The 12,291-nt window shown below is 37.8% G+C and overlaps 1 protein-coding gene across 7 annotated transcripts in view; it reads right to left on the reverse strand.

Annotated features, from left to right (window-relative positions):
- The window catches only part of MTA3 (metastasis associated 1 family member 3), a 192,678-nt gene that overhangs the window by 141,160 nt on the left and 39,227 nt on the right, over positions 1-12,291 (reverse strand). For all 7 annotated transcript variants that reach the window (XM_044772308.2, XM_070512183.1, XM_044772303.2 and 4 more), the window contains 2 exons: positions 12,028-12,095; positions 5,665-5,758 (listed from right to left, as the gene is read on the reverse strand). In XM_044772308.2, coding sequence (XP_044628243.1) covers positions 5,665-5,686 — 22 coding nt within the window. In that variant the 5' untranslated portion in view covers positions 5,687-5,758; positions 12,028-12,095. The remainder of the gene's footprint in view (positions 1-5,664; positions 5,759-12,027; positions 12,096-12,291) is intronic.

Below are 12,291 nucleotides of genomic sequence, written 5' to 3' on the forward strand. Positions count from 1 at the left end.
GGCCAGTCTTCCTCAGCAAAAAGAGGAGGATTGGCGGATGTTAGCTCAGGGCTAATCTTCCTCAAAAAAAAAAAACAATTTAACCTGCCTTTCCTATAAGATCTGAACCTGAAGAGTAACCTAATAGCTGACAGAGGGAATATTCTCTTTGAAATATTCCACCTAACAAATGAGGGGATGATAGAACTAAAAGCATAATGTTTACAACTTTAATGAATTAAAAGATTAACGTAATGGTCAATCAATCAATGGTTGATAATATTACAAAAAAATAGCTTAAAAATTCTTTATTTTTTGTTATAAAAGGCATTACTAGGAAATTTTGCAAAATCTGAATAAGACTACAGATTAGAGTACTATCACGTGGAGGTGAGATAAGAGAATATCCTTGTTCTTAGAAGATATACACTGAAGTATCTTTAGGGGTGGGAAATACATCGGGAACTTACTTTCAAATGGTTTAAAAATACTAATAATATGTAATAGAATAATAGAGCAACTATAGTAAAATGTTAACATTCGGGAAATCTGGGTGAAGGGCATATGAGAATTCTTGGCAATATTTTTAATAATTTTTCTGTAAGTCTAAAATTATTTCAAAAATTAAAATGTCAAAAAAAGAGACCGGCAACAATACATTATAGACCTCATGACAGGAGTACACACTACCTATGCAGTAATCCTGCACTCCCTTCTCCCCCACCCCAAAAATCAAATAAGCAAATCTGGATTTAGATCCTCTAGAATCTGGATGTAACTACCCATCTACAGAGAAACATGATAAAAGACACAACAAAGATGCAATAAACAAAATCTAGACCAAAGGAAACTCTACAGGAAAAATGACCTGGTGTCTTCCACAAGATATTGAGAGACATAGAAAGAGAGAGAATATGAATATGTATCTATAGATTAAAAGAATTAAGGATGGGGGCTGGCCCCGTGGCCGAGTGGTTGAGTTCGCGCGCTCCGCTGCAGGTGGCCCAGTGTTTCGTTGGTTCGAATCCTGGGCGCGGACATGGCACTGCTCATCGGACCACGCTGGGGCGGCGTCCCACATGCCACAGCTAGAAGAACCCACAACGAAGAATATACAACTATGTACCGGGGGGCTTTGGGGAGAAAAAGGAAACAATAAAATCTTAAAAAAAAAGAATTAAGGATGTCCACACAAAAACTTGTACATGAATGTTCAAAACAGCGTTACGTCACAACAGCCAAAAGTGGAAACAATCCAACAGTCCATCAATTGATGAATGGAAGAGCAAAATATGGCATAGCCATCCAATGGGATATCATCCAGCCATGAAAAAGAATGAAGGGGGGCCAGGCCGGTGGTGCAGCAGTTAAGTGCACACGTTCCGCTTAGGTGGCCCGGGGTTTGCTGGTTCGGATCCCAGATGCAGACATGGCACCGCTTGGTGCGCCATGCTGTGGTGGGTGTCCCACGTGTAAGGTGGAGGAAGATGGGCACGGATGTTGGCTCTGGGCCAGGCTTCCTCAGCAAATGGGGGAAGACTGGCAGTAGTTGGCTCAGGGCTAATCTTCCTCAAAAAAAAAAGAATGAAGGAATTCATTTCACAACATAGAAGAACATTAAATACAGTGCGCTAAGTAAAAAAAAAAAAAAAAAAAGTCAGACACAAAAAAACACGTATGATCCCATTTCTATGAGATGTCCAGAACAGGCAAATCTGTAGAGACAAAGTAGATGAGTGGTTGCCAGGGGCTGAGGAGAAGGGGAAATGGGGCATAACTGGAAAAAAAGACAAGAGTTCTACCAACCAATCACAATCTATGAACTTTATTTGGATTCCAATTTAAACAAACTATAAAAGAGAAAAAGTATTATAATAGGAGAAATGTGAAAACTAGATATTTGGTGATACTAATGTTTAAAGAATCCTAAATGATCAATGCATGCTAAAATGAGTAGGTTAAAGTTTGACCAAGAACAAGATATTTACATATGTGCCAAGTATCTCTCCAAAATAACTTACTGAATACAAAGTAAAAGTACCCTAACCAAGTCATCAAATTCAACATCACCAATATTAAGACAAAACCAATTATGTGCCTCCTAACACAATGTACTGAGAAGAACCAACATCATTTCTGTGGCATTCCTACAATATATAACTTGAATCTAATCATGAGCAAACATTGGACCAACATAAATTGAGCCATATTCTACAAAATAACTAGCCTGTCTTCTTCAAAAATGTCAAGGTCCAAAAACACAGAGAAAGGCTGAGGACTGGTTCCATGTAAAGGAGACATGACAACTAAATGCAATGTGTGAGCCTGGATTTTATTCTAGACTATGGGAAAAACATAAAGCTATAAAGAACACTGTTGGGACATGGAAGACGAATAAGGACTGTGAATGAGATAATAATTTTGTGTAAATGTTAGATTTCCTGACTTGTTTACTATACTGTGTGGTTACGTAAAAGAATTTCCTTGCATTTAGGAAAAAAGTCTCAAATGGTTCAGGGAAAAAATATATATACATAGCTATAAACATATTTTATATATAAGCATATATAAAGAACGATAAAGTCAATAGGGCAAAATGTTCATTGCTGAATCTGGGTAAACGGCATATGGGCGTTCCTTGCATATTCTTAGCACTTTCTTTAAGTTTGAATGAGGTCATTATATTTAGAAACACATACTGAAATATTTACAGAGGAAATGATAAGACTTCTCTGGTGAGCTTCAAAATAATGGGGCAATCAAATAGGATTCTAGATGAATCACAATTGGTAATGTATTGATAACTGTTAAAGCAGAGTAATGGAAACATCAGGTGGATTATACTATTCTCTGTACTCTTCTGTAATAAAAAGTTTTGAGAGAGTCCATAATGAAAAGTTTTTTAAATGGAGAAACTAAAGGTCAGGAGAATTAAGTGCCACTCACATCCAGGGCTCCAGTTTTGAAATCTTTCTAATATACGACACTCTTTCCATTAATCCCCCCCTTAAAACCTCTTCAGATGGGGGCTGGCCCCGTGGCCGAGTGGTTAAGTTCACGTGCTCCACTGCAGGCAGCCCAGCGTTTCGCTGGTTCGAATCCTGGGCGCAGACATGGCACTGCTCATCAAACCACGCTGAGGCAGCATCCCACATGCCACAACTAGAAGGACCCACAACAACAAATATACAACTATGTACCGGGGTCTTTGGGGAGAAAGAGGGGAAAAAAAAAAAAACCTCTTCATAAAATATGAACTATCAGGCAATTTTATTTCCTCTCCCCACCTGAAGTTTTATTTAATACCAACAGAAATACAGTAAGATACCTCTAACTCCACTGTACCTAGACATAGTTACCCTTGAGAATAAAATCAATAAATAATGGATCGAAGGTAAATGTAGACAGAAATAATCCTCTCAAAGAGATGATCTACAAATCACTGAGGATGTAGAAAAATCAAGAGACATTTATTAAGCACCCATTATGAGCCATTCCTTAAGTCATTTAATCCTCATATCAAGGCTGGTGTAATTTTTTTCCTTAATTTTTTTTATTGTGGTAAAATATATATAACTCAAACTGAGGTGATGGTTTTCAATCTCATTTTAGAGATAAGGAAAATGGAGATGGGTGAGAGGAAATTTTCCCAAGGCAAGCAGTAAGCAGCAAACCAGACTCAGAACCCAGGTTTTTCTCTAAAATGCACGACTGCCATATCTGACTGATTCTTAAGTCCCTTAAAATTTGGTTTCTTAAAAAAAAAAAAGGTGGTTTCTTTGAGTCAATACCAAGAGCCTAACCAATTCTGAAATAACTGATTTCCTACATATATAAGCCTAAAACAGCACACAGATGCAGGCATGCTAAGATCCTCCATAAACAGTCAGCAGACCCCCAGACAATCTCTCCACCTCACGACCTTTGCAGCAATAACTTTAGATGCTAAATCAAATACAAAAGTATATGAAAATAGGGCCGGCCCCGTGGCCAAGTGGTTAAGTGCTCGCACTTCATTTCAGCAGCCCAGGGTTTCACCGGTTCAGATCCTGGGCGCGGACATGGCACTACTCGTCAGGCCACGCTGAGGCAGCGTCCCACATGCCACAACTAGAAGGACCCACAACTAAAATATGCAGCTGTGTACTGGGGGGATTTCAGGAGAAAAAGCAGACAGGGGAAAAAAAAAAAAACCATTGGCAACAGATGTTGGCTCAGGTGCCAATCTTTAAAAAACAAAAGTATATGAAAATAAATGAGACATTTATCTTTCTTAAGCTTATATGTTGTAAATGGTAAATAAAATCCAAATAAGTTTGCATGGACGCTTTAGTAATACATTGAATTTATAGATTTTGGCTATTTCTAAAATAGCTGATTAGTACATCATTTTAAAAAGCAATGTTTTGGTCTCATATATGAGAGACAAATATGAATGTCCTGAATCTGTCAATATATAATTTGTAAATATTACAGAACCACCCATATCATAATGACCACCTTCTATACAAACATAGAAAGAAACTGAAAAACACTGTGAACTACAGCAGAAAACCCAGTAGGAATTTAACTTATGAGATAACCAATCTGCCTGGTTAACCTGGCGACACAGTGAGGAAATAATTCTCACGCAGACACGGAAAAAACCTGTGCACACAAGTGTCCCTTACCCCATTACCAAAACATTTCAAAAGTTTCTCAGGATCCCCAAGACCACAGCATTACGGATCAAAGTATCAAACTGGAAAATACACATACGCATGGTCCTATTCTCATTACGTATTTTATGGGACAAAAATGGCTTTCAAAATAAAGAACTTATATTCAACAACCCTTCTTTCTTAAAACTTAAATCTTCATGATTGAGCTTGTTTTAAAAAATTAAAATTATGGCCAGCCTGGTGGCGTAGTGGTTAAGTTTGCACACTCCTCTTCGGCAGCCCGGGGTTTGTGGGTTCAGATTCCAGGCACGGATCTACACATCGCTCATCAAGCCATGCTGTGGCAGCGTCCCACATACCAAAGAGAGGAAGACTGGCAACAAATGTTAGCTCAGGGCCAATCTCCCTCATCAAAAAAAAAAAGCTAAAATTAAAAAAATCAAAGGGGCTAAAATATGTCAAAGCTATTGATTGGGGAAAAAACACACAGAATAAAGATTAAACTACAAAGAAGCACTGAGAGCTGCTATCCACAGAAATTTTCATTATCTAAATATCACTTTGCCCTTCTTTTTCAGGCAAACTTTTATTTTCATACATACCTAACACTATAAACATATGATAAATACTCAGAATTTTTAAAAATATAAATATTACTCAGTTATTTTAGAGAAAGAAAAATGTCCTCCAAAAAAATACCAGTGAAGTATAAATTTCCTCATATCTGTACCCTCAAACCATCATCCAAAATGGGAGATGGCAAAACATTGTCCTGATTGTCCACTAAAGCCTACTTGCAAAGACTTCTATTTCAACATTTTCACTAATTAACAAACATATGACGCAACCTAAAAAAATATACTAAAACCAAGCACCACCCAAAAAATTACTCCCATCTAAACTAAGAGAAAGACAAATGTGAAAGCAAAAAGCGACAGGCAATAAAAAGTATTTTTCCTCACATCAAAGAAAATGAAAGCTTAAAACATTTTTTGTTAATCCAAGAAAAAGACAATTAACTTACTAGCATGCTTGTCTGCAAGCATTATAAGTGTGTTGGAAATATCTCGTCGTCTATAAAAGCACACTACTTTTGCTTCCACGTTGCCAGTTGCAGTCTAAGAAATAAGAAAAATAAAAGTCATTCTGTACTGAATATTAGATTCAAATAGTTTATAAAACAAAACTAGATACAGCACAATTATAAGATCCCTCTCATTTACACTGTGCCGACCACAACTGCAGGATAATCAGAGAGCTTAAAAAATTCAAATGAGGATGAGCAACACTTGTTCAGGTTCCAAGTGAAACTGAAATGTCAAACATAAAAGAACTCACTGGCATCAATTAAACTAAAGTGATCAGATCGCTTTAATGACTAAAGCCAGGCATAGTCAAATCTGATTAGCTGTAAGAAACTAATCCCGAAAACTTAAACAGCCACAACATAACTTAAGACAGTTAAACATATCTCCTCCAAACCCACTCCCAGAAGCACAGGCTGGTTACAATCATTTCTCCTAAACAGCCCCGTGTTCGACTGATGGTGAAGCTCTGTAGGTGCAGTGCAGCCAACCTGCAGGATGCACCAGACGACCTGGAAAAGCATTCTCCAGCCCAAGGAGTCTATGAATCCATAAGAGTCAATCTTCTTAGTGGTACTTAGTTTACCTTCACGTATAAAAGTATTAGAAACCCTGAGTCTGTGAACACTGAAGCTCTTCTTTCTTTCTGACTACAGTCGAGAATACAATCAATATTCAGTTAGGTTGCAATTTACTGCAGCTGGGGCCCAGCTCCCACGCTCCTGTGCTTTATGAATTGAGAGCTTTCAAGAAGGTCAATCATTCATTATAAACTTTCTTGTAAAACCATAGATTATAATAAAATGCTATTGTGATTTCCAATTTCAAATAAAGCTGAGAACAAATTTTCAGAATTTCTCTGGGCTTACAGATACAGTCAAACATAAAGAAATAAGAATATATATGTGGTGCAGTAAATTTGTCAGTTTTATGAAGTTCAGCGTCAGTATTTTAGAGTGAGAAACAGTCTTACAGAAATACTGCCCCTTAAAATTGCAATCATTAAATCCTAACCAAAGTGCTTCTATAATTCACAATATTATGATCAAATACATCCTCGATAAGTAATGATCACAGCAACCTGCTAAATGAACAGGCCAATATTTCCCTGTAAATAAAATCTATCAATGACTTCAATAATAACTTCTTTATCATTTTTGTCTTCTGGAGACAAACACATATTAAAAACCCAAAGCTGGAGTTTCAAGACATATTTTTTCTTGAAATAATATTTTTTCTTGAAATAATAGGGATACTCTAACAAGCTAATTAAATTCTTAAAGCTACTTGGGGTGAAGGGACATAGTTCAAAATAAATATTCTCTTCTGAACCACGCACACACCTGGCCATCAGGTAGTTTACAACTCCAGTATTCCTCTTCGCCTCTACAATACACACACACAGAACCTCGAGCATTCCTCTAAAGCTGAGCTACTCAAATTGTGGTCCAAGGCCCAGTCCACAACTGTGACTGTGTAATGAAATAAGTACAGGATTGAGAGTAAGTGTATTATAACATTTGAGAGTTAATTTTTTATCTATTGAACTTAGTGAAAAAATGGGGGCTTGCATTCTCATAAGCTTATTTTAAATTTTTGTTGATGTTATAAAAGCAGTCTGAGATAGTGACAATTCTTAAAAATCCTTCACTACTAATAGTTTGAGAAGTACTGCTCTAAAGACCTAGGTTAAATATTTAGCATATATAAAGTCTGGTTATTCTTTCAACTCATCAAATTTCTCCTGAGCCCTTTCCATGTGCTCAAGCACTGACCTAAGCCCTGTGGACACAGAGTGCTGCCCTCAGACCCTCCACTATGGCAAGGAAGCCTGCTCATACATCCTCTCTCCAACCTTCCAGAGGCCAGCTGATTAGAAACCTTCACCAGTTCCCCACAGCTAAAGCATAAAGGTAAAACATTCGTGACAATATTCCCAGCACCGTTTTCCTTTACTCCTTCCTTTCTCCTCCAAACTCCACTGCTCACTCATGGAGGCAAGAAGCACAACCTGTTGGGGGAGGGGCAGAAAAAGCTTGATGGAGGAGGAAATGCAGTGGAGGATCCTAAGTCGGCTAGGAAAGAAGTCCAACAGGCAAAGCTTGGAGGACTGAGTAATCTAAGAAAAAAGAAAGACCTGAGCAAAAGCCCACAGGTGGAAAAAGTGGGGACATGTATAAAAAAGAACCCAGAATGAACATCAAATTCTTTCCTGTGTTCTTTCCTCCATTTAGGTTGCAGCCTCTTAAATCTCTATTCTATCAAACACGTTTACTAAAATACCCTCTCACAACAAGAGGCTCTTAACATCATACTCATGTCTGTTTCTATACCAGGCTTAGAAAGTATATTATTTAAAAAAAAACAAAAACACTTTCTACGTCAGAAAGTCCATAGTTTGCTCGAACTGAAGACCAAGTGGAAAAGGGACTTTCCTGGGGCTGGCCCAGTGGCGCAGCGGTTAAGTGCACATGTTCCGCTTCGGCGGCCCGGGGTTTGCCAGTTCGGATCCCCAGTGCGGACATGGCACTGCGTGACAAGCCATGCTGTGGCAGGCGTCCCACACATAAAGTAGAGGAAGATGGGCACAAAAGTTAGCTCAGGGCCAGTCTTCCTCAGCAAAAAGAGGGGGATTGGCAGCAGTTAGCTCAGGGCCAATCTTCCTCCAAGAAAAAAAAAAGGGAGGAATTTCCTTTCCCAATTTCTGTCCTTATTCCCAACAGATCCCAAATGGCAGGAAGGGTCTTAACTTGGGTTCCATAAAAAGGCTTTGAGGGAATCTCCTGAAATTATGTGCAAAATCTCATATGTGCAAATATAGATTGGGGGTAGGAAGGGGGGGGGCTCATCAGATGCCCAAAAGTTAGTGACACCGCTCCACCTACCAAAAAAAATAAAGACTCTAACCATTAAAATGAATCTCAGCAAAAATAAATAAATAAATAAATAAATAAAATGAATCTCAGAGCAAGGTAGATGGCTAATAAAATATACAGAACATGAAGATACATATAAATTATACAATATACACACCAAAAAATCAATTGCAAATAACATTAAATTTATCTACAAGCATAACTTCCAAAATTTCCTAAGACTACACCATCATTATTGTGTGTGCAAAGCTTTCTTTCAACATGTGTGCAGACTCAGTCTTCAGAAACAAGAGCAACACTCAACCTAGATAGTGACTAAATTTACCAAAAAATTGTTTTCCATTTTAACCTTATATTCTTCCCCTAAAAGATCATCTTCACTATATCTAAGTACGAATTAGGGGAAAGTAAAAGATGCAATATAAGATAAACAATGTTAAACTGTGTTCATCAACTGATATTTAGTTTTGTACCTAAAAGTTCCCAAACTATTTGGGGAAAAATTGAGACAAAAATCTATTTCTGGGGCTCGCCCTGTGGCATAGTGGTTAAGTTTGGCACACTCTGCTTCAGTAGCCTGGGTTCGTGGGTTTGGCTCCCAGGCATGGACCTATACCACTTGTCAGCCATGCTGCGGCAGCAACCCACACATAAAGCAGAGGAAGGCTGGCACGGATGTTTGCTCAGGGCTAATCTTCCTCAAGCCAAAAAAAAAAATCTATTTTTGTAATCAAAAAAAAAATACTGTACTCCTGCTTTCAAACTGAGCAAGTAACATTTCAAATAGGGTTTTTTTAAAAACAGGGACCATCATCCTATAAAAGTGAATTTTATATAAAAATGGTGATTGACACCTTATCCTAGGAATTTTGTTAAAAAACACATTCTATTTAGAAGATGGTTAATGTCCCTTCTTGTTTTGGCTTATCAATTAGAATATATCAAGTGTACTTTAATTCATTACTTGGACTTTCCAATCATGTTAACTTTCCCCTTTTAGCCAACTTGACCTCTGATCCTCTCAGGGCCTTTCTGGAATACTCTTGTGGCCTCTCTCCCACGGCTACCTCTTTCTCATCCTTTAAGCCTCAACTTCAATGGCCTTAAAGTCCTTTCTCTCCCTATCTAAAAGAAGTGACCTCTGTTCTTTTCTATGTCAAGGCTCTTGCTTCTTTCCTTCTTAGAAGTTAACATCATTTATCACTATTTTCTTCATGCCTATTAACTTGTCTTTTCATGTGTCTCCCTCATGAGAACGTAAACTCTGTGTGGGCAGACTGTGTACATATTGTTCACTGCTGAATCTCTGAGCCTAGCATAATGCCTGCTACATAGTAAGTACTCAATAATATTTGTTTAATGAATTATTTAAAATGAGATATCTTTTTCACATGCCTTCAGAAATAAAGGTCCCACATAAATATTTAATATTTGGCCAATCTCAGTTCTTATTTACCAGTACTCCATCCATTCATAATACCATTCCCTGAAATTACAGAGAATCCCATCTCTCACACTTCAGTCATCACCAGCCCTCAAAGAACCATTATTATATTAATGACCCTTTGCTGAAGGCAGAGAGGCAGGTAGAAGGTGAGGAAGGTGGGGGGGGGGGGGGTACTCTTGAAGTGAATGGTAATATAACGATAAAGGAGTGTGAAATGACTCAGGTTCAAGCTGGATGTGTAACACAGTCATTTAACCACTGTGTGCCTCAGGACAACAATCCATGATGCATTTACCTTCAAAGGTTAAGGTTAATGAAAGGCTCAAAAGAGGTAACAAATGTGAATCCCCAGATTATACGCTTCCAGGGCAACCATGCTCTGATGTTTGTAAATTCAGCAGAGCTGCAATTTTCCCTCTACTTGTGGGATTATTTGGCTGATGTCTGTCTCCACTACTGCACCTATTTTTGTTCACCCCTGAATTCCTAAAAGTGCCTATCTAAAAGTGTCTGGCAAGTAGCAGGTCCTCAGAAATACCTATACAATGAATGAGTCAAAATACTTCATAAACAGTAAAGCTATGTACAAGTATTAACATTAGACATTTGAGAAATTCATTAATTCAAAAATATTTACTAAATGCCTGAACTACATGCCAGCCACTATTCTAAGGCACTTGGGATACATTAGTGATCAGAAAAGATCACTACGCATAGAGCTTACATTCTAGTTAGGGAAAACAAGACAATGAAAATAAACACAATAATTAAGTATATTGAAAGATGATAAATAATATGGAAAAAAGAGCACGGTACGGGGGACCAGAAACAACTAGAGGGTCCTAAGGTGAGTGCATGTGAGAAACAGTCAAGAGTCTACCGTGCTTGGAGCCAATGAGAAAGGCAGAGAGTACAGCAAGAGGTCAAAGAGGGACAGTGAGCAGTCAGAGAATAGGGGCCTCACAGGCCAACAATTCTCTTTGAATCCCAATGAACTTTCTAAACAAACTGATAGGCTTTAGAGTTGCCTAAACTCTTACATCAACAACATAAAAGAGCAGCAGATCAGAATGACATCCCAAGAGTTCTCACCCACAGACTGATATAATCCTGAGGCCATTCTCTTCATTGGGTTGTAGTCTCAAACACTACAGAAGTTTTTAAAATGCAAGGTCCCTGGAGTATCCCCAGAAGCAAATCAAGATCTTAAGGCTTATAAGTCAGGAATGCCCTCAGCCAGACTTGGGTTCCCGGGGCTTATAACTGGACCAGTCTCCAGAAGGTATTTGGGGGAAAAGGTATTAGCTAGATAGCCCCAAATATTTTAACCCTATGAATCCTCATAAGCTACACAAATAACCATCAAAGTATTTGGAGGAAAGCAGAGCATCATTAGAAATCTATGGTCCATGTTGTTTGCAATCCTTTTTGAGCGCCCACATTGTAAAAACTCAGCTACCGCAAATGGTCACAATGTTTCTGATGTCCTGGACACCTGTGATCAGGGACAAACTTTAATGTGAGTTTTACTTACTTGGGCCTACTTTATACTATACTAAAACTGTATTCTTATTGTTCTAGCCCAGAATTTTACAAATTCCCTTTAATATTATATTTCCCAGCTTCCTCCTTCTAAAGCTAGAAGAGGAAAAAATTAATTCACTAAAAAGGGAGAAATAAAAATTATGACTCTAAATATAAAAAGAGACTGAGTTACAGGAGTAACCTGCTCTGAGAAGCTCTAAGCAATACGAAGAAATCTACAGATGTTAAATATTCAGCAACAAGATTTAATATCAGAGGTAATTATAAAAAGCAAAAGCATATTCAGAATCTTGCATAACTCTCTCATCTGAAATCTCTTCTTTCAAAGAGTCTGGGACTGAAAGTAATATCAACTCTTATGCCCTGTACCCAATTACCCTTCAATGGAAAACAAATATTTTTTAATATTTTTATCAAGAACACTAAGTGTATACCTTGTTGAGTTCTTCTATCCTTCTGATTAGGTATGGGTTGCTGGAGGAATTCTCAAAGTAGACATAATCTGCAATTAAAGGAAGTAAAGAGCTTAATCTTTTCAACAAAAAGTTCACATTTGTCAATCCATGCCTTTCTATATTAGGCAATTCACATTCAAAATGAAGCATGTAATTCATTCTCCGGTAAAAGCAAACTTAGTAATACAACCTTAAAATATTCTCTCATGTGCCCACTATTCACAGATTCTTATTTTCCTGGCA

The sequence above is a fragment of the Equus asinus genome, chromosome 6 (assembly GCF_041296235.1).
Source record: "Equus asinus isolate D_3611 breed Donkey chromosome 6, EquAss-T2T_v2, whole genome shotgun sequence".
NCBI lineage: Eukaryota > Metazoa > Chordata > Mammalia > Perissodactyla > Equidae > Equus > Equus asinus.